Source organism: Magnolia sinica, chromosome 16 (genome assembly GCF_029962835.1).
Source record: "Magnolia sinica isolate HGM2019 chromosome 16, MsV1, whole genome shotgun sequence".
Classification (NCBI taxonomy): domain Eukaryota; kingdom Viridiplantae; phylum Streptophyta; class Magnoliopsida; order Magnoliales; family Magnoliaceae; genus Magnolia; species Magnolia sinica.
In genome coordinates, this window is record NC_080588.1 from 44,720,272 (window position 1) to 44,747,541 (window position 27,270).

The following is a 27,270-nucleotide window of genomic DNA, read 5'->3' on the forward strand; positions in this document are numbered from 1 at the left end:
TGCTTTATAGTTCCACTGAGTTAGCTACTCATTCCCACCTAGGATGGTGTTTTAAAACACCAACCAGGCTATGGTTTAGATGCAGGAACTGAGGTAGTCTATGCTATGGAGTAGGACTACATGTATAAGGAGTAGTTCTCCTACTTTCAATTATCAGGTGAGTCGATGTCGACCTCATGCTGATACGCAGGAAACACTGAAATTTTGGCTTAGTTAAATACTTTACATTTCCCTTTTTTTTTTGTATAGTTTGAAACAATACTTGTATATATTTAGCCTGGTTACATACTTATAATCCGGAGTTGGTAAAACACCCACATATTTAAATATATATGTTTCAGTCTTCTGCTTGTTTAATTTAATTATATCCAGAATATGATATGCTGTTTTAGTATAACCTCACTCATGCTTAACCCATTAATATGAGCAAAATCTGAACATTATCATCATGTGTTGGATCTTGGGAGTGGAGCTTTGCTCGACCCCCCGAAATCCGGAGCACTACATCCAACAAAAAAATACTTGTCAAAACTAGTGGGCCCTACCACCACCAGAGACGGCAAACATCAGGAATCCAGGCCATTCATCAGGCAGGGTACACATTAAACACGCAGGTCAAAACTTTGGAACTTGATATGGGCAACTACAACGTCCAAATTCAAAGTCATGTATGTGTAGCTGACTTGATGAGGGCACTGCCCTGACTTTTGGTATATGTCATGTCCGGTATGTCCTACCTGATGAATGGCCCAGATCTCTGATAAGTGGGCCATCCGCCAAGAGACCTCTTGCACATCGAGTCACCATTCTCCCACGGACTGATTCAGGTCTGTGAGGCGGGGTGCAATCTATTGGCATCAGCACCATCATCAGCTCCATCCGTATTGAGACGGAGAAGGGAATGGAGATGCAAACACCTTGATGGAGAAACAAACGAGAGATTGAAATCCCAAATGCGAGCAGAAACTATATGGCGCTATGTCACAAGACCACCTGTTACGTGACTCAGACCATTCATTTGTAGGAGGGCCAGCAATCAGACAACTCACTCATCAGGTGAGGAATTATAGCGTATCCGTCCACGAGCATGCCAGATAGACAGTTTAAATTATTGGAAGGTCCAAAAAACACAAACAACATGTCACATCGTCATCATATATTAATGCCTCAAAACAGAATGGCAAGTACAAGAAATCCAATTGACATCCAACAACTATAAATTAAGTGGCTTGTTTCAAGCCTCACCAAGAGATATCTCTGGCTAAAACTCACAACTAAGCAAAGCAAATAAAGAAAAGGTCATTGGTTCCTCCACACATCGGAATCACGATCTAAATGGCCATCTGTATTACAACCACCTGTGGCCAGGCAGAGAACGGCCAATGTGGGCTGCAAGCTACCAAAGTTATCAAGGCCAGATGATGACCAACTCTTCCTAGTTTTCCGTCAAATCTACCTTCTTTCACGCTTACGCATCCCCATCCGTGACTTTGCATACCTAGGTTTCTCGTCAAGACAACTACTAGGGTCTACCAAATCACCCACTCTTAATTAATGATATAAAAGGATTCCGAATATATGACGCATGGTTTGGTGATTCAATACATTTATATTTTTGAAAACCTACCAGATTGGAAGACCCCTGCCCTTCCATATGGTGGACAGACTAGGAAAAATACAGTGGTACCCCCTCATTCAACGAAAGGGGTCTTCCAATCTCAGAGATTTCCAGGACACTCCCCAACCATTGCGCAGATGATCGGATCAACTGTTTGGATCACCAAACGATGTGGCCCCACATGCACGGAAGACCTCAGCATGAGCAAACTACACATTTTCTGATTAGACAAATACTAGCAAACCAAAGAATTGGAAGTCCATGGGATTTTGCAAAAGGATACTCCAAACGCATGCCTTCACCAACTGATGAGTAGAGAAAGGTACCCTGCAGCTGATGCAACGCTCCTGTTGAGCTGGCAACATCCTGCACCCAAAAAATAATTAAAAAAATAAATAAATAAATAAAATATAATAATAATAATAATAATCAACACCCTCAAATAAATGATAGCAAAGAAAAATAGATACAATCACTAACATGGTGTGCCGTAATGGCCGTTATAGAGCCATTAAAGGCCGCTATGTCAAGGTAACAATGGTTAATGCAGGACATGAAAATTAAATATGATATGCAAGATTTTAGGCTTTAGATCAATTTAGAAACAATCACAAAAATTCCACACATCCCACATAAGGTCAAGCATTCAACAAAGGGAATCTAAAAGGGTCCAAGCCTACACATGTTAGGGCTAAATCAATTAAAATTATAGACCAAACAATGCTCAAAGGAGAATATATTCATCCACACATACAAAGGATTACTTCCCAATCCAAGGGATTTACACGTTTCAAATCGGGGAAACCTAGGGTTTGCAAAAGTGGAATAGGACTTGGGATTTAGGATTATCTAGGGTTAGGGTTAGGGAAATAAGGTGAGAGAGGAATGAAGGAACCTGTAATCAGTCCACACGTGTGCACAGCAGGCTGGCCTGACGCACGTGTGTGGATTGCTGCCCGCACGTGTGTGGGGCCCATGAACCCAAAAAGGACCAAGGGTTGGTCAACCAAGGATGGGCTATCCACACACCAAGTTTCGGCACAATCGGATGACTAGTTTGACCATGGTGCTCCACCGAAGTTTCGCCCTCCTGTAGGGCCTTATTCTAAAATTCTGATGTAGATAAGGATTGGTTGCAAAATAAAAGTGGATTTGAAGATTGGATGGCTGTAAGAGAGGATGAATATTGAGGGTAGGAGATGAGGGCGATTTGAGATAGGTGTGGCTTCGCACCATGGTGATTAGCCTTTCGTAGAAGGGAGAATTTTGCACCCAATTGGATTTCCACAACTCAGAGAATTAGAGAAGCTGGAAAACGCAGAATTTTATTCATAATATTCAATAATAATAAAAACTTATAAGGGGTTGCCTATTTATAAGAAAAACTTATACCCCAAAAGTTGCGCCATGTGCGCATCCTATTACTTAGAGATGAAGTAACAAAAATAACAACTAATCAAAGCAATCTAAACAGTCCATGATATTCCTAATAACAATAATAAGCAAAACTCAAAGTACTATATCATCTAGAGTAGTGGGCCACGATCATGAGATCCAATAGAGGGATCCACATGACGATCGGGTTCACTCCAAGGAACCAAAACACAGTCCTCTAACTAGGAGGCCCTCCCTAGACGTCGTCATCGATCCAAATCGATGGTAGAGCCCTCCTTGCGTATGTGCGTAGGGGGGCGTGCGTGTGCGCGAGATGTTCCCATCAATGGTGACCATTACATATTACAAGGTTGTAATGGCTGTTACAGGAATATATATATATATATATGGGAAAAGGTACTATGTGCTCGACCTCACGAGTCCATCCCATGAGGTCAAGCTGTGTGGGCCCCACCGTGATGCATGTCGAACATCTACCCCATCAGTCAGATGCACCATTCCATCGTGGGCCTAGGTCTCAAAAATCAAGTCAATCCATGACTTTTGTGGGCCACACCACATATAGAAGTGGGGAGGGGCCGTGCACCATTAAAACATTCATAATCATTTTTTGGGCCCACCGAGATGTGGTTTGCAAATCCAGCCCATCCATTATGTGTGTCCCACTTGGATGAGGGTTCAGACCAAGTTTCAGCAGCATTCAAAACTCCCCACCAAGTGTTTTTATATGTTTTAACGGTGTCTTCACATGATTTTAGATGGTATGGCCCACCTGAGTTCCATATACGGATGATTTTTGGGATATCCCATAATTTAAAGGGGACCCATCAAATGCACAGTGTTGATGGTCGACATGCATCACGGTGAGGCCCACACAGCTTGATCTCACAGGAGCTTATCGTGAGGTCGAGTGCATAGTACCTTTTCCCTATATATATATATATATATATATATGACCCATAGCAGCCCGTTACACCCCATGTAAAGGCCATAATGATCCATTATGGGACTGATGCAGGTTTTTGGATTTTATTTTTTTTTCAACAGAGAGAGAGAGCGTAACAGTCATCATGGGGGCTGTAACAACTGATACAGCCCGTATTGTAAGGTAACTGTGGTTGCCGTTACGGCCACCGTTACCATTATGGAATACACTAATCACTAGAGATCAAAAATATCATTATTCCACAGTTTAGATATAATGAGTGCAGCAACACAATGTCAAGACTCAATATTACAGTAAAAACCATATAATGTTAAACATGGTTAGGCCAATGGCACGAAGCATACAATATTTCCTTATTTGGCTACATAAGTTGGATTCTAATGAGAGAATGGAACATCGCTTGGCAACCGATAAAAGATGGCACAATATTAGTAGGGATAGAAGATCAGTACACTATTTCCGCATGTCTGGAAAATGAAGCAGTATTGGTAGGACAGGCCCACCACAGATGATAAGCATGCATACCAACCATTTAATGATGCTCCCACAAAACTGACCTTTTTCTTTAAACGAAAGAATCGAGAAGTAGCTATTCAACAAATGGCTCTGTTTTCTAATTTATATCGACACATCATTAATCATGCAGAAAAAATGTTGTCAAAATCGTTATCATATCACAAATCGTAATAGGGGTTGAATCGTATTGAATCATAAATCGTAAGATTTTTTATGATTTTCTTTAAAATATGAAAAACATAAATAAATCGGAAAAAATTAAAAACTTAACAATCATCATTTTGCCATCAATATGCACCAAGTAATACCATGTCATGATAGTGTTAAAGGATTCTTATCTTTCCTTTTTTTTAATTTGTCAAGAAATTTTCCTTGAAAAACATACAAGGATCCTTTAATAATACATGTTCTTATAACCTTTCTTGAATGTAGAATCACATTGGAAAAATGGCATTTGATTATATAGATCAACAAAAAAAGATATTTTGATTTATAACCATCATTCCACAATAAACAAGTCAACATGATCATAACCATCCATAAAAACATTCCAGATAAGTCAAACATCCATTTGGTGTTTCAACGAGTTAAGAAGTAAGAAATCATTGAAAATAATAAATTTATAATAAAAAAAAATGTCTATGATTTAATGTTGAAGAGAATATATATCATTTAATCTCTTATAAAGAACAAAATAAAATAATTTAACTTTTCTAAATGATTCTTTCTTTTTTCTTTTTTTTTATGAAAGGTTTTTTTTCTAAATGATTCATAAAGCCCCAACCAATTTAAAAACAAAAAATGAAAGCCAAGTGAAGTTTAAAATAGAAGAAAACAAGTATAATTTGAATCGTAAATCGTAGGATTCAAATCATAACATCGTAAGATTCATATAAAAAGGTCAAAGGTGAGATTCAAATCGTTTTGCTTAAGATTCAACTCAAAATCATAAATCGTAAAGCATAAATCATAGGATTTTGACAACATTGCAGAAGTACAAAGCAGCACATGTTGATAACCAATACAGTGTACATCATACAGCAGTCGTTTCTTTTCTTATTCTTCTTTTTTTTTTTCTTCTTTTTTTTTTTTTTCTTTTTTTTTTTCATTGGGAACAATCATGTCAAATTTCTCTACTCAAGCTTTGTAAAAGACCATTCTCTCCCATTAAGAGATTTCAAGGTATTCCAAGCTCATACAGTGTAATACATTAGGGGAAGAGGCTCTCCGCTATCGTCTTTACCCAGTTTTCTTGATATGAGCAAAAAACAAACAAACGAAAAAAAAACTGCCAAGCTACCACATCATTTCATTGAGTTTTGTTAATCACTAGAGAGATGGCATATGACCACTACATATAAAATCAAGGAACATTAGATATCATGTTTATTGAATTTGGTTAAAATCAATGAACATTAAATATTAAATGATGAGTTTTGTTAATCACTAGAGAGATGACGTATAACCACTACATGTCAAATCAATGAACATTAGATATCACATTAAAGGGAAATGAGGAATAGTTCAATATGATATGGTATGCTAATAAGATAATGAGTTAGCTTCTTCCATCACGAAAGAAACAAGAAATGGGTATAGAGTACCTGAAAGTCAACAAATGCAACAGGAACGCCATTTTTATTCTGCATCTTCGCTTTCAAAAAACCTGGGCATCTAAATCCAAAGGAAGGCAACATACAAATTAGTAGAAATTAGAGATGGAGATCAAAGATTCAAATACATAAGAATTTGCAATTAATTTCTCCAAACCTTGAAAATACTTGATTTAGCTCTTGCTCAGAACAAGTTGGGCCCAAATTGGCCACAAAAATGGTTGGGCACGGAGTATTGGCTTGAGGAGCATTGGGTGCGGAAGATTTACCCTGTGGATGTAGCACATGTGAGGTCAGAAATACTCAAAATAATAAATACTAGAAAAAAAAAAAAAAAAAAAAAGGGGGGGAAAGAACGAAAGTCATCAACAAATAATAAGCACAACAAAAAAAATTAATAATAATAATAATAATAATTTGATTTTTCAAGTATTCGTTGGGCCCATTTACACAGGCTACAATTATCTTATGATTCAATACGATTATCGTACGATTCCTATGATAATCTTATGACTATTTAGGATTCAAATCGTACACCCATACGATACGATATGAAGTTTTGATAACATTGCATCACAGCATCAAGATATCAATCCAAAATGAAACTACAGGGATGGGATGTGTGTGTGTGTGTGTGTGTGTGTGTGTGTGTGTGTGTGTTAACAGATATAATGTGGTATTTAATTGCAAGAGCTACTTGATGTCCACCCATGATATCAAAGGAACTTCAAAATGGAGAAAATACAGTAAAAAATGTAATGAACGATTCAAGATTGCTATAATTTTCTCCTAGTAGATAGGCCTAACCAGATGGATAAAGAACGAAAATTGTTTGCTTACAAGATGAGGGTTGTAGAAACATCTTATTCTGAGTATCTTTTCGAGTCCTAACCAACTCGAGCACAAGAAAAGGCAAACTAGGGCCTAAATAAATTTGGCAAGATGTGCATTTGATAAGCCAATGATTCATTAACATTAAATGCTTTCAATGTTAGACTAAAATTGAGAATTTGCTAACATGTGAACCCAATATGGTAGTTTTATATTCATCATTATACCCTCATCAAGCTATTCAGGTTTGACTTTACATGATGTTTCGCAAATCATTCCTAGCTTAAGGCCATACCCATATTTTGCAAACAAGCTTTCATATTCCTCATCACCAACTCAATCCAAGTCCTTTTGGGTCTTCCTCTAATTCTCTTTTCAGGCCATTCAACAATAATCCAGGTTCCCCTCCTTATTGAGGCCATCCCCGACAGTGTTACCTATACACCGGGCAGTAGTGCCAAGTTCTAAAGCATCCTAAAGTGTCCTACATGGCAAACTTCAAAAATCTAGGCATGAGGACACTTGCTTATACAAAAGAATAATAATTTAATTAAATGCTTTCCAGGGATCATCTGCAAACTCGACATTATAAAAGCTTGTGACCATGCGGTTTGGATGTTCCTAGATGGCATGATGAGATGGGCTTTGGAGAGATGGAGCAAATGGATAATGGAATGTGTGCAATCTGCTCATTACTCGATCCTTGTTGACAAGACACTCCCAAGGGTTTTATTAGGGGGGAGGAGCCTTCTTCAAGGAGATCCTCTCTCCCCCACCTTCCTCTTTGTCGTGATTGGGGAAGCGCTAACCTGAATGATGGATATGGCTAGACTGACGAAACTTACAGAGGGATTCAATGGGGATTCAGGATTGAAAACTACAAGTTCCAGATTTCACACCTACAATTTGCAGACGTACAGGAATCTTTTTTGCAATGCAAATGAGGCAATTTCCAATTTAAGATTGGTCCTCAGATATTTCCAAGCCATGTCAGGTCAGAAGCTTAATCTTCAAAAAGAGTGCAATTATGGGCATTCATTTTAGAAAAGCAAGGGGTTAATCACTTTGCTGCTTCCTTTGGATGCAAAGCCAGAAAGTTACCATCTACGTATCTCGGTCACCCTTTCTGTGTCGGTAAGCCAACCAAGCACCTATGGGACCTAGTGATAGAAAGATTCGAAAGGAAGCTTGTGGCATCGAAGGGGAGGTATCTCTCTTTCAAGGGAAGGATTACCTTGATCAAATCGGCTCTCAGAAATGCACGGCTTCAGTATTAGAGGCTGCTTGGCATCTGTGAGCTTATTTGCTTATTCTAGAACTTACTTTTAAAATAGACCGTTTAGTAAAGCTCTAATTTTACCACTTATTTTTTTTAGAAACTAGCTAAAAAACTCTTAACAAATAAGTGATAGGGAGGTAAGTTATTTTTTAAGACTTATTTGGCACAAGCAGCTAGAAATTTTTGGCTAATTTTTGGACAATTTTGTCCTTAGACTTTTCAAGTAATTCCCATCTTGCCCTCTTCTCTCCTCTTTATAATCTCTCCGAGGTAGGGCCACATGATGAATGACTCATATTGAAAGCGAGGCCCCACATGATGAATGGTCCAAATCAAGATGGGCCCACATAATGCACAGTCACATCAAAGGTGAGCCCCACATGATATGATGTGTGGTCCCACGTGATGGACGATCCACATCAAGCAAGCCCCACCTAATGGATGGTCATCAAAGGCAGGACCCAGATGATGGATGGCAGACATTGAATGTGGGACTGACATTAAAGGTGGGCCCACATGATGAATGACCCATATTGAAGGTTGGGCCCCACATGATAAACGGTCCATGGCAAAGGTGGGACCTACAAGATGGATGGTGGACATCAAGGTGGGTCCCACATGATGGATGGCCCACATCAAAATGTGGCTCCACATGGACTATCCTCATCAAGGGGGCCCCACATTATGGACGGTCCACACCAACAGTGGGACCACATGATGGATGGTGGACACCAACGGTGGGTCCCACAAGATGGATGGCCTGGATCAAAATGTGGCCCCACGTGGACTATCCACATCAAGTGGGCCCCACATGATAGATGGTCCACAACAAAGGTGGGCCTGTATGATGAACGACAAATTGACGGTGGCGCCCACATGATGAATGGCCCACATCAAGGTGAGCCCGGCATGATGGACCGTCCACATCAAGTGGACCCCACTTGATGGGCGGTCCACACAAAGGTGGGACCCACATGATAGATGATGGACATTGAAGGTGGGCCTACATGATGGTTGGTTGACATCAAAGGTAGGCCCACATGATGAATGATCCATTTTGAAGATGGGGCCCCACACAATGAATGGTCCACATCAAGGTGGGCCCACATAATGGTTGTAGTGGGTTCAAATTATGGATGGTCCACATCAAGTGTGGCCCCTTGTGATGGACAGTCCACATCAAGTGAGCCCCACCTAATGGACGCTCCACATCCAAGGTCTCACATGATGGATGGCTCATATGATGGATGATCCATAGACGATAGATGGTGGATATCAAAAGTGGCCCCGCATGATGGACAATCCACTTTGAAGGTAGGGCCCATAAGATGGACACGTCAAATGTGGACGTCATGTGATGGGTGATGGGTAGTGGACATTCAAGGGCCCCACATAAAGGACAATTAGCATTGATGGTGGACCCCACATGATAGATGACCTACATCAAGATGGGCCCCTAATGATGAATGGCCCACACGGCCCAGCTTGAAGGTTTGGCTCACACGATGAATGGTCCACATCAAAGGTGGGCTCCATATGATGGACGATCCACATCCAATGTCCGACATAATGGATAGCCTAAATGTCTTAAAACATGAAGATTATAGCCATTCATTCTTTGGTCATTTGGGGCACGGTCCATCTACAGTGAGATCCACCAAAATAACCATGTGGATTGCTCTTACAATGGAGCTTTTGTAATATTTTAAAATGACATCAACTACCCCTACAAAAAAGCTCTAATTTGAATGTTTTGCCAAACATGCTTATTTCAAATAATGGTTTTTTTTTTTTTCTTTTTTTTTTTCAGTTTTGAAAAAGTGATTTTACCAAATGAGATTATTTAAAACAAGGGCTAGAACAAAAAGAGCCTGTTAGAGTAGCTCTTATTTAAAAAGCTCTTGTTGAAATAGAGTAGAGATGCCAAACAAGCCCTTGGAGAGGATTGAAAGAATCCAAAGGGATTTTCTTTAGAAAGGGACAAAGAACCACAAAAATTCCATCTAGTCGAATGGAAGGAAGTGTGCAAATCGTTTGAGGAAGGAAGGTGCGGGTATAAAATCACTAAGGGCCATGAACGACAATTCTAAGGGAGTGGTTGTGGAGGTTTAGGGCAGATATGAACCATCTATGAAATCGTATAATCATATGCAAATATGGCTCCCAAGATGGTGGTTGGTCTACAAAGAATTCATCTCAATATCGGGCAACTAGGGCATGGAAAACCATTTTCGGGCTCGAAGGAAATTTTGATGCAAAATATCTAATCCATCCTTGGAGATGGATCAAGAATTAAATCCAAGGAGGATCACTGGTTTGGAAATCAAGCCTTTAAGCTGGAGTTTGTGATGTTTTACAAGGTGGCAAGAGATGAGGAAGCATATGTGCACGATTACTTTAGCAGAGAAGGAACCTCAACGTCATTGGATGTCCACCTGAGGAGGGATTTGCATGATAATGAATTTAAAGAGTTAATTAGGCTACTACAGATTCTTCATGGCCAACACCTAGAAATTCAATCAAGATCAAGGTATTCCGTAACGGTAACGATGGCTGTAACGGCCACCATTGTTACCTTTACGATACGGGCTGTGATGGCCGTTACGGCCCGCATAACGGCCGTTACAGTATCTTTTTTTTTTCTATTGAAAAAAAAACCCGAAAAACCTGTATCGGCCCCGTAATGGGCCGTTACAGGGCCATTATAGCCCTTATGGGGGACGTAACAGGCCATTACAGGGGCTATAATGGCCTTTACGAGTCATTTTATCCGTAATGGCTGTTACGACCCTATAACATGTAACGGTTGCCACCATTACCTTTACGTAACGGTCTTTACGGCCCGATAACGGCCTTTACAACACACCATGATCAAGATAAGTGGATAAAAAAATTAAAAAAATAAATAAAGATAAGTGGATAAAAAATAAATAATAAATAAATAAATAAAGATAAGTGGATATGGAAGTGTGGAAGTAGCAGTTTATTTTCGATGAAATCTTTCTATGAGATTTGTGGGGGAAAGAAGCAACCAAGTGAAGGTTCCTACAACACAAGTGTGCAATATCAAGATCTGCAAAGGATTATGGCCTTTGCATGGCTGGTAGGTAAGGACAGAGTCAATCGTGGCATGACATCAATGGTTGTCTGATGTTTTCTTTTTTTCTTTTTCTTTTTTAGAGAGAGAAAGCGACAATATTATTAAAAAGCTCGAACAAGCAAGCAAAGAATACAACCCCAAAAACAAAATCAACAAGAAGAAAAGAGATTAGCTACCAAAGCAACTTTTACAAAAACAGCCCAATCCCCGACAAAAAGATCAACTTTCTTAATAGCCTCTTCCACCCCTGAACAAAGATTACGAAAACAACGCCAATTACGAGCTCCCCAAATTACCTAAAAAATAGCCATAATGACCAATATCCACATAACTTTACTAGCTTTACCAACTCCACCCCCATGCCACACCCACAAAAGATCTTCCACAAACTTTGGCATCACCCAATTAGTATGAAGCAAACACAATACACACACACACACATGGCATCACCCAATTAGTATGAAGCAAACACAATACACACACACACACACACACACACACACACACACACACACACACACACAAAAACCAAACTTTGCTCATAATAGAACAATAAACAAACAGGTGATCTATCGATTCTTCACTTTACATGCACATAAAACAAACAATGGAAAGAATTACGGATCTCTTTTGAAGATTATCAACCGTTAAAAATCTTTTCTGACCCACAAGCCAAACAAAAACTGCCACACAAGGAGGAGCTCCATAGAACCATCAATGAAACGGGTAAGGAAAGCTACGAAGTTGGCTCAACTCTCTAATCAAACTAAAAAGTGAGCTCAAAGAAAAATTCACAAAACTCTTATCTCAACTAAATAATCGAATCAACTTCTTGAATCGAAGGGGAAACACTCTTAATAAGGTCTAGCAAAGCAGAGAATTCCTCAATCTCTACATCCAACAAGTTTCTATAGCAAGGGCTCCAAACCACTACATATAGAAAAGCACACTACCACACAAATAAAGCGATCAACACCAAGACGAGCCATAGAAGGGAAAAGATCTTGGGGCATACAGTCACCACACTAAACATCCAGCCAAGGTGAATATGATGCATGTTACCAAGCGCGAAAGAAATACACCTACGAACCAAATAATCAGTCGCCACAATCGCTTTCCAAATAATAGAAGCTTTATAAAGAGAGGAAGTCACCTGCTTGAGGTTTGGGCGAATGGCTAACATCGAAGTTTGTTCCCCATAGACACGAGTTCGATTCCCCTCCCCATGCTTTACCCGATGCACGCGGTTTGCAGGTGATTGTGTGCATCCGCAGGGAATAGTCTCGCCTTAAAAAAGGGTGGGGACACCCTACTGTCATTAAAAAATAATAAATAAATAAAGTATTCACAAACTGCCCACCCTCCCAAACATCATACTTACTAACGATCAACTCCCTCCAAAGCCTTCCCACTCTCAATCCAAATCTCCAAATCTACAAGCAAGGCAAAATTCATCTCCCAAATTTAGGCGACCTTTGATCGGCTTGCACACCTCTTCCCACCTTAAAAGATGAAACTTCCTACCATCCCCATTGCCTTTCAAAAAAAAAATCTCTTCTTAAATTTTCAAGATTATCCAACACTAATTTTGGGCATTTAAACAGACAAAGTACACTGGTATGTTGGAAAAATCCGCCTTTATAAGAGTCAAGCGACCTCCCAAAGAAAGGTATCGCCACTTACAAGAAACTAATTTCCTCTCAATCCTTTCAATCACTCGATCCCACATGTCTGGCCAATTTCCCGATGCATCAAGGCAAACCTAAATAAGTCGAAGGAAAAGACCCCGACTTACATCCAAAGAGACCCACAAGGCAATGCAAATCATTATCTCCAACATGGACTTCCAATATCTCAAACTTAGCCACATTAACCTTCAAACCTGAAACAGCTTCAAAACAAATAATAATTTTCTGCAAATTGTCCACCGAAGATTCTTCAGCATCACAAAAAAGAAGATTATCATCCATATACTAAAGGTGACTAATATGTAACCCAACGCGGAAACCTTGAAACCATTAAAAATCCCATTTTCCTCCCCTTTACGAAGCATTCTACTAAAAGCTTCCCCAATCTCCACAAACAAATAAGGAGAAAAGGGGTCCCCCTACTTGAGGCCCCTTAACACTTTATAAAAACCTTTCGGCGATACATTGACTAGGACAGGAAAAGAAGCCGATTGCTCGCAAGCCTAAATCCATCCCCTCCACTTCTTACCACAACTCAGTCTATCAAACATATAATTTATGAATTTTCTGTCCACGTGATCGTAAGTCTTCTCAATATCAAATTTACACACTAAATTGTTGCTCCTCTCCCTATGTTTGGCATCACTACATTCATGGGCAATAAGAGCATTATCCAGAATCCATCTGCCTGCAACAAAAGCACCATGATTTTCCAAAATAACCTTTAAGAGAACTTGCTTGAACCTAGAAGCAAGAATCTTAGCCAAAATCTTATAAGGTACCCCCAAAAGACTAATCAGTCCAGAATCTTTGAGGTTCTCTACCCCCTCCACTTTAAGAATAAGGGCTATAAACTTAGACCCGAGCTCATTTGACAACCGTTCTTCCAAAATAAAATCCATCATATCATGTTGTCTCAAGGAAGCAGAATCCCCATCACACTTGTTTATGCACTACGATCTTGCTTCTTTTGTGTGGACTCACGTGCAGCAGATGTTTAAGTTGCTCTAGGTTATCCAAAGATTTATTTCAGCTCTCTTCGATGCATGGGAAGGTGTGCATATGGGGAGGAAAAGGAAGGAACTAGCATCTCTCATTTTTAGCAGGTCCTTGATCCATCTAGAAAAAATGAAATAACCATGTCTTCCATGATGTTGAAGCAAAAAGGAGGATGTGTTTCGACAAATTCAAGAGAAAACTATTGAATGGGCACGTGGCTCTTCAGTTTTCTAGCATGGCAATCGCTATGAAATTCCTCATCTGTTGTATTATGGATGACTAGTGGTCATCTCTTCTATTGTAATTTCGCTTTTGGTTTTCAATAAAGTTTCAATATTTAAAAAACAATAAGTAAATTAAAATTAAATTAAACAATAAAAATATTACAGACGAAGGATATTAGAAAGAATATTCACATACTTCCAATAGAAGCAAATTACTAGTAGTTTAAACTAACAAAAAACTTAATAACGAAACATTGAAAATCACAGATAATCATCTCAAGAAATAGCAGTTTCTTATGAATATCACTCATTTTGTTAAAATATAAGGACCTAAACAAGACTACAAAATAACAACAAAGCTTGTACTTTTTTGTTGTATGGGTCATGGTACCTAAAATGGAAAATTAACTAGAATATATATAAATAATATTATGTGTTCCTTTTTCATGTGAATTTATTATTATTTATTTATGAATTATTACAAGTATATGTGTGAACTACAATCTACTAATTGATCTATTTCAGATACCCTACTATATCATGGTCTCATCTACTAGTATTTAATATATATATATATATATATATATATATATATATATATATAGAGAGAGAGAGAGAGAGAGAGAGAGAGAGTCCTTAAAGGTAGTTTCTTCGAGAACAAGAGGATGGAGGCAAGCTCAAGGATTAAGAGTGAGAGATCTTCAGCTTGACAAAAGAAATTTACATTAAAAAAAATCATGAGGTGAAACAATATCTGTGTAGAAAAAAGTTTAGACACCTCATGATGTAGAGCGGGTCGCGGACAGTTTCATGGCCAAGATGGATAAGAAAAGGCCCGGTCAACGACAGAAGTGATCCGGACCGTCGAACCTTAGATCAGGCGTATCTCACAATCCGGAATGAGTTATCAAGCGTAAATATATGATTTTGGGGTAGAACGAACTACTTTAGCCAACCAACCCTGCTACGCCGGGTTGCGCAAGCCGGATTTGGGAAATACCCCCGGATCGACGATCGTTTCCCTATTTTAATTCCGTTTTTACTATAAATAGTAAGTTTTAGTTTGATTATAACTCTTCATCCATTGGGTTTTAGGAGTTGTGTCCAACATGAAAAGTGCTTAGAATAATTAGGAGAACAACTTGGTGAAGCCAAATAGGACGCTTAATATTTTTAGCCGAAAACCTTGCACACTAGTAGACATCACGACTGTCTATAAATAGTAAGTTTACCATTTATAGTAAGTTGTGAATTCTAGGAGTTTTACTTGTAGCTTGCTTCTGATTTCTCTCCCATTGCTTGGTACCCCTATTTAAAGGGTTGTGAACTCGTTTATTTCATTAATTAATTAAATCACGAATTTCTTTAGAATTTTATTTCTATTTTTATTGCTTTTTTCCTCGTGGATTTGAGAAGTCCTTGTGAGGAGTCCAGAGAAGCTCCGTCGATTCGAAGTAGTTATCCTTGAGGAAGACGGTGATCGACCTCATCACATTCATCCTTGCGTCAATTGGTATCAGAGCGAGGATTCCCCTCAGGCCGATGGCAAACAACGAAGGTATGAGACAAAATCCGGTGGACGGTGATCCAAGGATTCGTAATCTTACGGAAAGAATGGAAACTTTCCACCAGGAGAGTCAGTTGACCATGCAAAGGTTGCAAACATCCCTCGACCGTCTTGCGGATGCGCTACTTCTGCCCCGAGCCCTAGGCGGTACTCCACCCCCTATGGTTGTTTCATCGCCCATGGTTGCTGTACGACACAACCTCGATTTTCGTAGAGCACTTCCAGTGACAAACCGTAGGACTACACCAGATGATTCAAGTTCTAGCAACGAAGACAATAATGAAGGTTTTGCCTGATGACCAATCCATGAAGGCGATCATCTAGATCGTGTTGAAAGAGACTATCAAGGCAAGGCTGAACTTCCTAGTTTTAATGGTTTATTATGTATAGAAGATTTTCTCGATTGGCTAGCCGAAGTAGAGAGATATTTTAATTATATGGACGTGCCAAATCATAAGAAGGTAAAATTGGTAGCTTTTAAATTAAAATCTAGTGCTTCTATATGGTGGGAGCAATTACAACTCTCACGAGCCCACCAGAACAAGGTGCCCATCTCATCATGGCCACGGATGAGACATCTTCTTCAATCACGATTTCTCCCCAGTGATTATGAGCAGATATTATTTCAGCAATACCAGAATGGCCGACAAGGAAAGTCACAGATTACACTAAAAAATTTCAGCGGTTGGCAACACAAAACGATCTGTCAGAATCTAAGTCACAGAAGGTAGCACGATTTATAGGTGAGTTGCGACCGACAATTCAGGACCGAGTTCAGATGTACCCAATCGAGACCGTGGATGAAGCAGTTCAATTGGCAAGTAGGGCAGAAACGCAACTTGCGAGGGTTCCTGCTCGACCCTATCCTTCAACTCAACCCTCCATGACAGGTCCCACGCAGGATCCAATGCTGGCACAAGGAAAAGAACCAGTAGGAGAACGTCCTCAACCTTCTGCAACCGCAAGCCGTGATACGGGGAGCAGCTCATCCAAACCTCAACGTGCAGCACCCACAACAGCGGACCCGAGTAGGATTCCAAATCCTTATGCCCGGCTAAGGTCGAACAATTGTTACCACTGTGGCCAACTGGGCCACTTATCAAACAACTGTCCTCAACGTCCCGCGGTACACTTGACCATAAATGAAGGGGGCATTGAATGTGAGGCCGCAGAAGAAGACCCTGAATTTGATAAACACGAACAAGCCACTGAAAAAAAAAGCAGATGGTGATGAATTGACTAGCGAGGATCGTGGCGAGTCTCTAGTTGTAAGGCGATTATTGTATACCCCACGGAAGGAATTACATCCACAACGACACAATATATTTCGTACGCGGTGCACTATCAATAGATAGGTCTGTGATGTGATCATAGACAGTGGTAGTAGCGGGAACATCGTCTCAAGAGTGATGGTAGACAAGTTACAGCTGCAAACAACAAAATATCATTCCCTATACTTAATTGGTTGGATAAAAAAGGTGAACGAGACTAAGGTAACTGAACAATGCACTATCTCGTTTTCAATTGGCAAAAATCATAATGATCAAATACTTTGTGACGTGGTCGACATGGAAGCATACCATATGTTACTCGGTTGACCCTGGCAATCGGACCGTGATGCGACCCATCAAGGACGAGACAATATCCACATATTCGTCAATGGTAGTCGAAAAATAATCATTGCCCCTATATCACTAGAAAAATACCCTGAAGCCTCTAAAGTGGAGGGGAGTTCCCTCTTGACCATTCAGGATTTCATAGAGGAATCCAATGAAACTGGACAGGAATACACTGTAGTAGTGAAGGGCGAGGAATCGGAACCCTCAAACATTCCTCCAAGTTTAAGACTATTGCTAAACGAATTCAAAGAAGTTTGACTTGAAGATTTACCTGATGGATTGCCCCCCATGAGGGACATCCAACATCACATAGACCTCGTCCCTGGGGCTAGCTTGCCCAACCGCCCTCATTATCGGATGAGTCTGAAGGAGTGTGAGATATTTCAGAAGCAAGTGGAGAAATTGATTCGTAAGGGTCTCTTGAGAGAGCATGAGCCCATATCAGCATAATTAACGCCTGGCGCATGTGTCGACAGCCAAGCAATCAGCAAAATTACCAACAAATATCGGTTCTCAATATCACGGTTAGACGACATGCTCGATATGCTAGAAGGAGCCAAGGTGTTCTCTAAATTAGACCTAAGGACAGCAGGTACCATCAGATTCGTATATGACCTGGTGATGAGTGGAAAACGGCATTTAAGACCAAGGGTTGTATGAGTAACTGGTTATGCCCTTCGGCCTATCGAACGCACCAAGTATTTTATGTGTTTGATGAATCAAGTTCTAAAACCGTTTACTGGCCAATTTGTGGTAGTATATTTTGATGACATACTGATGTATAGTTAGGATGAGACGGAGCACAAGAAACATCTTAAGCAGGTGCTGCAGGTCCTACAGATTAACAAGTTGTACCTCAACTTGAAGAAGTGTAGTTTTTTAATGGACAGCCTGTTGTTCTTAGGATTTGTTATAATATTCACGGGCATCCATGTGGACGATGAAAAGGTGCGAGCCATTAGGGAATGGCCGATCGTGACAAACGTTCATGAGGTGAAGTTTTCACGGGTCGGCGACCTTCTATCGTCGATTCATGCAAAATTTTAGCATAATAGTCGCGCCTATTACAGATTGCATGAAAAAGGGACCGTTTCAGTGGACCGATGAAGCTGACAAGAGCTTTCATGAGATCAAGCGCCATTTGTCCACAACACTGGTCTTGGTGCATCCTAATTTCAACAAGCTGTTTGAAGTAGAGTGTGACGCTTCATACAACGGAATTGGAGGAGTATTATCACAAGAAGGTAGGCCGGTAGCCTTCTACAACGAGAAGCTCAGCGAAGCCTGAAAGAAGTGGTCAACGTATGAGCTTGAGTTATACGCAGTTGTTCAGGCGCTACGATATTGGCTAAAAGAGTTTGTTTTGTACACTGACCACCAAGCATTAAAGTTTATTAATAGTCAGACTAACGTGAATCGTGTGCATGCTAGATGGGTTGTGTTTTTACAGGAATTCACGTTCATTCTAAAGCACAAATCAGGACAGCAGAACAAAGTGGCTAATGCACTTAGCCATCATGCATCACTACTTGTTACGATGAGCAATGAGGTGGTCAGCTTCGACTGTTTCAAGGAGCTGTATGCTGAGGACGAGGACTTCAAAGATTCTTAGCCAAGTGCTAAGAAGGTCACCCCAATGACCTTCATATGCAGGACAGTTTCCTCTGCAAGAGGAATTGATTGTGCATCCCCCAAAGTTCTTTGAGAGAGCAGATTATTTAGGAGCTACATGGAGGTGACCCCGGTGGACACCTTGGGCGAGACAAGAAGCGAGCTCTTGTGGAAGAGCGGTATTACTAGCCGCAATTGGTACGTGATGTGGGAAGTGGTACAACGTTGTCATGTTTGTCAGACCTCCAAGGGGCAATCTCAGAATACAAGCCTCTACACTCCATTACCTGTGTCTGACGGTCCTTGGGAGGATTTATCTATGGACTTCGTGCTTGGTCTCCCACGAACACAACGCGGCATGGATTCAGTGTTTGTGGTGGTAAATCGTTTCTCCAAGATGGCGCACTTTATCCCATGCAAGAAGACCCTCGATGCAACACACATGGTGAATCAATTCTTTAGGGAGGTCGTATGGCTATATGGGGTCCCCAAGACCATTACTTATGATCATGACATGAAGTTTATTAGCCACTTTTGGTGGACTTTGTGGACTCGATTTGATACACGACTTCAATTCAACAGTGCCTACCACCCACAGACTGATGGGCAAATTGAGGTTGTGAATCGCATGTTGGGAAACATCCTTCGCTATATTTCAGGAGAAAAACCGAAGCAGTGGGATTTGACCTTATCTCAAGCAAAATTTGCATTCAACATGGTGAACCGCTCGACAAGGAAATCACCGTTCCAGATTATCTATGGACGAGTGCCTCGCCATACGCTTGACTTGGTCCCTCTGCCTAAGCTCCCAAGCACGAGCATTACAGCAGAACATATGGTAAACAAGATCATAGACATTCGTGCGGAAGTACAAACCAAGCTACATGCCTCAAACGAGAAGTACAAGGAACAAGCGAACAAGCATCGGCGACAAAAGGTGTTCAAGGGGAGCGACCGCGTTATGGTTCATCTACACAGAGAGATTTCCGACCGCGACATACAACAAGTTGAAGAGTAAGAAGATTGGACCCGTCCCAATCATTCGAAAGATCAATGACAACGCTTATGATGTTGATCTTCTAGATGACATGGCAATCTCACGAACTTTCAACATCGCGAACCTAACCAAGTATTATGAACCAGAGCAGGACGAGTTCTTTTGAAGTGAAGGGACTGATGTAGAGCGGGTTGCGGACGGTTTCATGAGCAAGATGGATAAGAAAAGGCCCGGTCGACGACAGAAGTGATCTGGACCGTCGGACCTTAGATCAGGCGTATCTCACAATCCGGAATGAGTTATCAGGTGTAAAATATATGATTTTGGGGTAGAACGAGCTACTTTAGCCAACCAACCCCACTAAACCGGGTTACACAAGCCGGATTTGTGAAATACCCCTGGATCGACAGTCGTTTCCCTATTTTAATTATGTTTTTACTATAAATAGTAAGTTTTAGTTTGATTATAACTCTTCATCCGTTGGACTTCAGGAGTTGTGTCCAACATGAAAAGTGCTTAGAATAATTAGGAGAACAGCTTGGTGAAGCCAAATAGGACACTTACTATTTTTGGCCGAAAACCTTGTGCACTAGTAAACATCACGACTGTCGATAAATAGTAAGTTTACTATTTATAGTAAGTTGCGAATTCTAGGAGTTTTACTCATAGTTTGCTTCTGATTTCTCTCCCATTGCTTGGTACCCCTATTTAAAGGGTTGTGAACTCGTTTATTTCATTAATTAAAATTACGAATTTCTTTAGAATTTTATTTCTATTTTTATTGCTTTTTTCCTTGTGGATTCGAGAAGTCCCTGTGAGGAGTCCAGAGAAGCTCCGTGGATTCAGAGTAGTTATCCTTAAGGAAGATGGTGATCGACCTCATCACGTTCATCCCTGCGTCACCTCACTTAAAGTGCCCAACACACAGCACCTTCCAATGACATCACTAGGACACTGTCCATATAAATTTTGAAGTTCATGTCATGACCGGGAGTATCCAAATGTTGCCACAACAAAATCCTAGAATGTAGAAGTGTCCAGGTAACACTAGTCCCCAGTCATTGCTGCACATGACCAAACCATCTAAATCCAATCTTAATCATTTTTTTCTCTTATTGGGAATCTTAGGCTGCTTCGGAAGCCCTCATTCTCAATTATATCCTTTGCAGTTTTCCCACGCATCCATCTCAATATTCTCATATCCACAACCCATCTCATCCCTTGCTCACACTGCCTTCTAACTACCGAATACTCTGCACCATAAAGAATGGCCAAGTCAATAAAGAAGGCGCAAATCAAATCACATCCGCAAGCTTAGCGTTAACTATTCTCTTCTTGAATAACCGATGCAAATCAGGGATATTTTTGTTGAGCTTCATGAAGCTCTCAATTAGAAGGAGAATTCTCAAGGCCTAGACTCAAGGATCTATCTTTCAAGCATATTCTGCATTATCAAAATGTCTAGCTTGAATGCGAGTTTCAAGATGACAAGATTATAAGGGTTATGGGGAAATGAATGAAGAAAAAGCTCCTAGTACATATGGTTTTCCATAGCCTTCTTCAATAGTTGTTGGGACATCATTAAATCTAACATCATGTCATGTGTCTTTTTTTTTCAAGAAATCTCATTTGCTCACTATCTTAATAGAGGTCTTAGTGGGCACCATCATCACGCTTATTCCTAAGCGGACGCTTTTGACATTAACAAGTTGGGATTGATAATTCTGTGTGGGTGCTCATCACTCCTTTCCGAGGGGCTTTTTGTGAAGCCAAATATGGATGGCACTTCAGTTACTAATGAATGTGTGGAATCGAGACATATGGAGACCAGACTTGTAATGAAAAGTAGGCACCAAAACAGGTTACAATCATATCAACTAGGTGGAAGATAGATCAAATGCATATACAACACATTTGTTTCCATTCTTACAAATAAATCTCCATTTATGGTCTTCTCTAGCTCTAAAAGCCTCAGCAAGGGAACCAGCTTTCTCCTCTTTTATTACAATAGTGGCCGAAAGTTTAAGCACGTTAATGAGTAGCACTTCTTCCTTGGGTCTCATCATAGGATTTAGTGGTTGGAGGCAAGAATTGTTTGTTTCTTGCCTTTAGTTTGCTTATGACACTTTTACCTTGTGCAACACATTAAGGGATCATATTGAAAGCATTAAGGGCATTCTTAGATGTTTTGAAGTTGTATCAGGCCCCCATGCTAACATGAGAAGGCGAACATTGCAGTTGAGGACCGGAAGGTTTCTTCCTTCGCCAGCAATATGGATTGCAGTCACAAGTTGCAAATCCTTTATCCTGGGCTCCCAATCAATGGTTTGGCAAGCTAAAGTATCCTCCTGTGATCCAATTATCGAAAGAATTAAATCAAGATTGTCAAGGTGGAAAAAATCATATCCATACTTTCATTGTTCAGGAATCTAGTTTCCACAACAAGGAAAAACAAGAAAATTTAGTGCTATATCTTATCGGAGGGAAGAGAGGAAGCAAAAATTTCATCTAGTAAAGAGGGAAGATGACCAAAAATCAAAGATGGATGGTGGTTTGGCTAATGAGAAGAATTAAGGAAATGAATTAGGCTTTATTAGAAACATGGAGGTCCGGAGACAAATCGAAAGCATCACATAGAGACAATTCTCGGGAAGTACGGATCTTCTTAGGGTTGGTTCCCAGGGGTACCCGCTCAAAATATTGGTTCCAATGTCTAGAAAAATATCAATATACAAAGTCAAGTCAATCATTAAAAAGTGTATAGCATTATTCAAGATGATTCTCGATTTGTCGATGGCCATGGTAAAAGATTAGCTTTTGGGAGGACGCATGGCTAAGGGAAGAGCCATTGGCAGCTTTTTTTCCCTCCTTATCTCCCTTAGCACCTCACCTGTAGAGTTGTACATGAGCCAAGCTAGCTTGAAAAGCTCGCTTGGCTTGGCTCAATCTAGCTCGGTTTGACTCGGCTAGAACAATGAATCGAGACAAGCCAAGCCTTATATGACCCAACTCGTTTTGAAAATAAGCCAAGGTCGAGCAGAGTGGAGCTTGACTCAAACTCGGCTCGGCTCAAATATAATTTATGTATATATAACCAATCATACCTGTCCCTTTCTTACATTTTCCTTTCCTTAACCAACCCACCACGCCCGAGATCCTCTCTCTCTCTCTCTCTCTCTCTCTCTCTCTCTCTGCCTCTCGCCCGAGCTCAACTCAGCATTTGCCCGACTCGTGCCAACCGTACGGCCCGCACTCGGCTAATCGCCCCAGCTCTCTCTCTCTCTCTCTCTCAACAACAAGGTACATGTATCTAAATCTACTCTTTGATTTTTTATGTAATTGTTTGAAAATAAAAACCCCTCAAATCCCAAATTGGTTTGGGGGTCGGGTTGGGGCTAGGTTGGGCTAGGTTGGGAGGCTCAACTTGACTCAATCCACTAGCTCGCCTCGAAAGGTTTGGCAAATGAGCCAAGCTAGAATGGTAAGCTCGAGGGCCAGCTCGAGCTCGAGTAGAGCACGGACAAGTCAAGCTAAGCTTGGCCCACCTCAACTCGACTCGACTCGGCTCGATGTACAGCCCTACTCACCAGCGAGTGATAAGGAATGCTCTGAAGTTGTTGGGGCATCTATAGTTTGAAGCATGCCTCTTCAAAGGAATCTCTATGATGATGAAGCTAGGGCCTTCATTTTGCTCTTAATAAAGCTTTATGAGGCTAGCATTGACTACTCTCTGGAGCATATGAGGCTTTTTAAGTGTCTATCTAATAGAAATTTCACTTCTAAATCCTTATTGAAGTCCATTAGTATGATAGGTAAGCCCTTACTCTTACACCAATATTTGGAAAACTCTAGTTTCCTACAGGGTTCAAGCCTTTGCATGGATCGCTGCGGAAAATTAAATGTTCACCACAGTTCTACTTTGCATTCCCAAATATGTGCCTCATGTGCAATGTTGTCAAGTCGTTGTGGCATTGCATATCATAATAGGGGTCAAATTGTATCTAATCTAAGACTTTTTTTATTTCTTAAAACAATTGAAAACATTTGAAAAAAATACAAATAAATCAGAAAAAAAAAAAATCATCAAAAATCCATTTCCCGTCAATATAGACACTATAAAAAGTAATCACACATCATGATATTATCATTTGAGAACATGCATACAGTATACATATCATGTGTAAAATGGTAAAAGGGGTAAAAGAAGAAAAGACAATGGGTAAAAGGAAAGAAGAAAAAATGAATAAGCATAGGAGAGGACCCATTCATGTTTAATAAGCAAAAGGATAAAAAGAAGAAGAAAAAATTAAAATAAATAAAATAAAATAAAAATAAATAAATAAATAACTAAATTTTTATGTAATTTTGTGCCCATTACACAATTCTACGGAATGTTCAAAAAATATTTACAGCAATTCAACGATTATCGTATAATTCTTACAATAATCATATGAGGGTGTACAATTTGAATCATACACCCATGCGATACAATATAAATCGTATGATTCATATCATGAATCGTACGATTTGGACAACACTGCTCATGTGCAAAAAAGGATGAGGAATCCGTTCACCATCTATTCATTCATTGTCAAATCGCTCACACTATGGAATCATTTTTGGGGTCTTAAATGAGTCCATCTTCAATGTCATTGTTGGATGACAAACAGGTGGTCCTTTCCAAACCCATGTTGGCCAACGCTCCCTTATGCTGTGTTGTGGGGACTATTGAGAGAGGTATTCCAAAATCTTTGATGGAAAGGCCCTACAAAAGTGCTCCGTAGTTCAATCAATCTCCTCTATGATCTTTGGGTGAGCTCTTCAAATGCCTATTTAAGCTATTACCTATTGAGTAGTTATGTTACAGGATAGCTATAAGACCAGACATGCTTTATGGGACAGAATCTTGGGCAGTTAAAAAACAACATGCTCATAGGACAAGTGTGCCTGAAATGAACGGAGGAGCAGCAAGACAAGGATAAAATTTGAAATGAATGCATTCAAGGAAACTTACTAGTAGTGCCAATAGGAAAATAAGAGACCAAGAACCTCACCAGTTAGAAGAACTAAGTAGTTTTTTTTTTTTGTAACAATGATGAATTTATTTCAGCGAGGCCAAGAGCCTAAAGAAAAGAACAAAATAAAAGCTACAACGCTGTCCAATTGTCAAGAAACTGATCTGCCAGAATCGTTTTGGAATCGATCATCCATTCCAAAACCAGATCTATCGCTAACTTGCAGACTTCCGAAGAGAGACCTAAACGGTTCCTGAAGCATCGATTGTTCATTTCCCGCCATATAACCCAGATCACAGCCAAAAGACAAAGACGCCATATCTTCTTTCCTTTGCCCCCTTCATGCCAAGAAAAAGAAAACGGCAATAGAAGCCGGCATAACACATTGAGCTGCAAATTTACCAAGAAAAGTATCTCACACTTTCTTTGCAAAGTCGGAATGAAGGAAGAGATGAGCCACCATTTCCTTGTCTTGATAACATAGTAGACACGTTCGGAAGGGGCATTCTTCTCTCACGCAAATTATCAACCATAAGCACTCTATTCCTTCCCACTACCAAGCCAAAGAGGCTACCTTCGGGGGAGCGTCACATTGCCATAGATAAACTGTGTGACTCACCAAAAAAGCATTTAAACCGCCAATAATCCTTTGGTACAAAGATTTGACTGAAAATGTTCCAAACTTTTCTTCTAACAATCTCATCGAGTTCCTCTGAGAAATCACCGAGCGAACCTTACTCAAAACTTCCAATAATCTCAAATACTCCAACTCTTCTTCATACAAATTCCTCCTACAAAGAGGGGCCCAAATAACTACCTCACCAAGGAAGGAGAAACACCTCACCACAAGCAAGTTTCCCTCCAATGATAATCTTATTAGAAGGGGAAAACTATCCCTCAACTTTTTATCCACAAGCCAAACATCTTCCCAAAACCTTATCCCCTCACCATTTCCCAAAGTAAACCCTACTTCCCAAACCTTGTCCTTTAAAGAGGCCACCACTTTCCAAAGGGATGATGCTCTATACAATGATGTTGACTTTATCCACCAAGATGCCTCTTGAACCCCATATTTCCAACTCACTACCTCCCTCCATAAGCTACCATCTTCGACCCCAAATCTCCACACTCATTTACCCAATATCGCTAAATTGATCTCTACCAAAACCCTCAACCCGGCTCCCCCTACATCCCAAGGTTTGCAAACTTCTTCCCACTTCATAAGATGAAACTTATGTTTTTCTGCCGCCCCCCTCCACAAAAATCCCTCCTAATCTTTTCAAGCTTATCCACTACCCCCTTTGGGCACTTCAATAATGACATATAATATACCGGTAAATTGGATATTAACACCTTAATCAACGTTATTTAATCTTGCTCCCAAAGTCACGTTCCTATTTTTTAATCTTGCTCCCAAAGACATGTTCCTATTTCTCCAAACTGATAGCTTTCTTTAAAATCTTTCGATGACTTTATCCCATAGATGTTTGGGCGGCTTACCTATATATAATGGTAGTCCAAGATATGTGGTCAGAAATGAACCTTCCCTACACCCAAAAATCGAAGCATAAGAATCCTCTTCCCTTGATAAACCAACTCCTAAAAGTTCACTTTTATTGGAGTTGACCTTTAATCCTGACACCACCTCAAAACAAACAACTATCATATGCAAATTATCTGTTTCTAATTCATCTGCCCCACACATGAACAAAGTATCATCCACATATTGTAAATGAGATATTTGAAACTAAGAATTGTCAACTTTAAGACCTTTCACTAGACCGACCGCCACTCCCCTATCCATCATCTTGCTAAAAGCCTCCATTATCACCACAAACAAGTATGGCGACAAAGGATCACCTTGCCATAACCCTCGTGATGCTTGGAAAAAAAAAAAAAAAAACCACTTAGGGAACCATTTACCAAGATCGAGAATTTTGCCAATTTCATACAAACCCTAATCCATGATCGCCATTTCTAACCACACCCCAATCGACCCAACATATAATCTAGAAAATCGACATGATCGTACACTTTTTCAATATCCAACTTGCAAATCGCCCCTTTCAAACCCTTCTTGTCACAAGAATCAATTACTTTGTGTTATCAATGCACTATCCACAATCTAACACCCAACTACAAAGGCACCTTGTGATTTGGATATCACTTTGCCTATAACCATAGGAAATCCTGTAGCTAAAATTGTTGCCAATATCTTATAGGGGCTCCCCAAGAGACTAGTGGGCTGAAAG

At 40.2% G+C, this 27,270-nt stretch overlaps 1 protein-coding gene across 1 annotated transcript in view; it reads right to left on the minus strand.

The window, feature by feature from the left end:
- Positions 1-1,126: 1,126 nt before the first annotated feature.
- Positions 1,127-27,270, minus strand: part of LOC131229718 (RNA-binding protein L) — an 81,689-nt gene continuing 55,545 nt past the window's right edge. The window contains exons 7-10 of the mRNA XM_058225714.1: positions 6,246-6,358; positions 6,080-6,149; positions 1,902-1,984; positions 1,127-1,498 (exon numbers count right to left, since the gene is read on the minus strand). Of these exons, the coding sequence (XP_058081697.1) occupies positions 1,453-1,498; positions 1,902-1,984; positions 6,080-6,149; positions 6,246-6,358 (312 nt within the window). The 3' untranslated portion in view covers positions 1,127-1,452. The remainder of the gene's footprint in view (positions 1,499-1,901; positions 1,985-6,079; positions 6,150-6,245; positions 6,359-27,270) is intronic.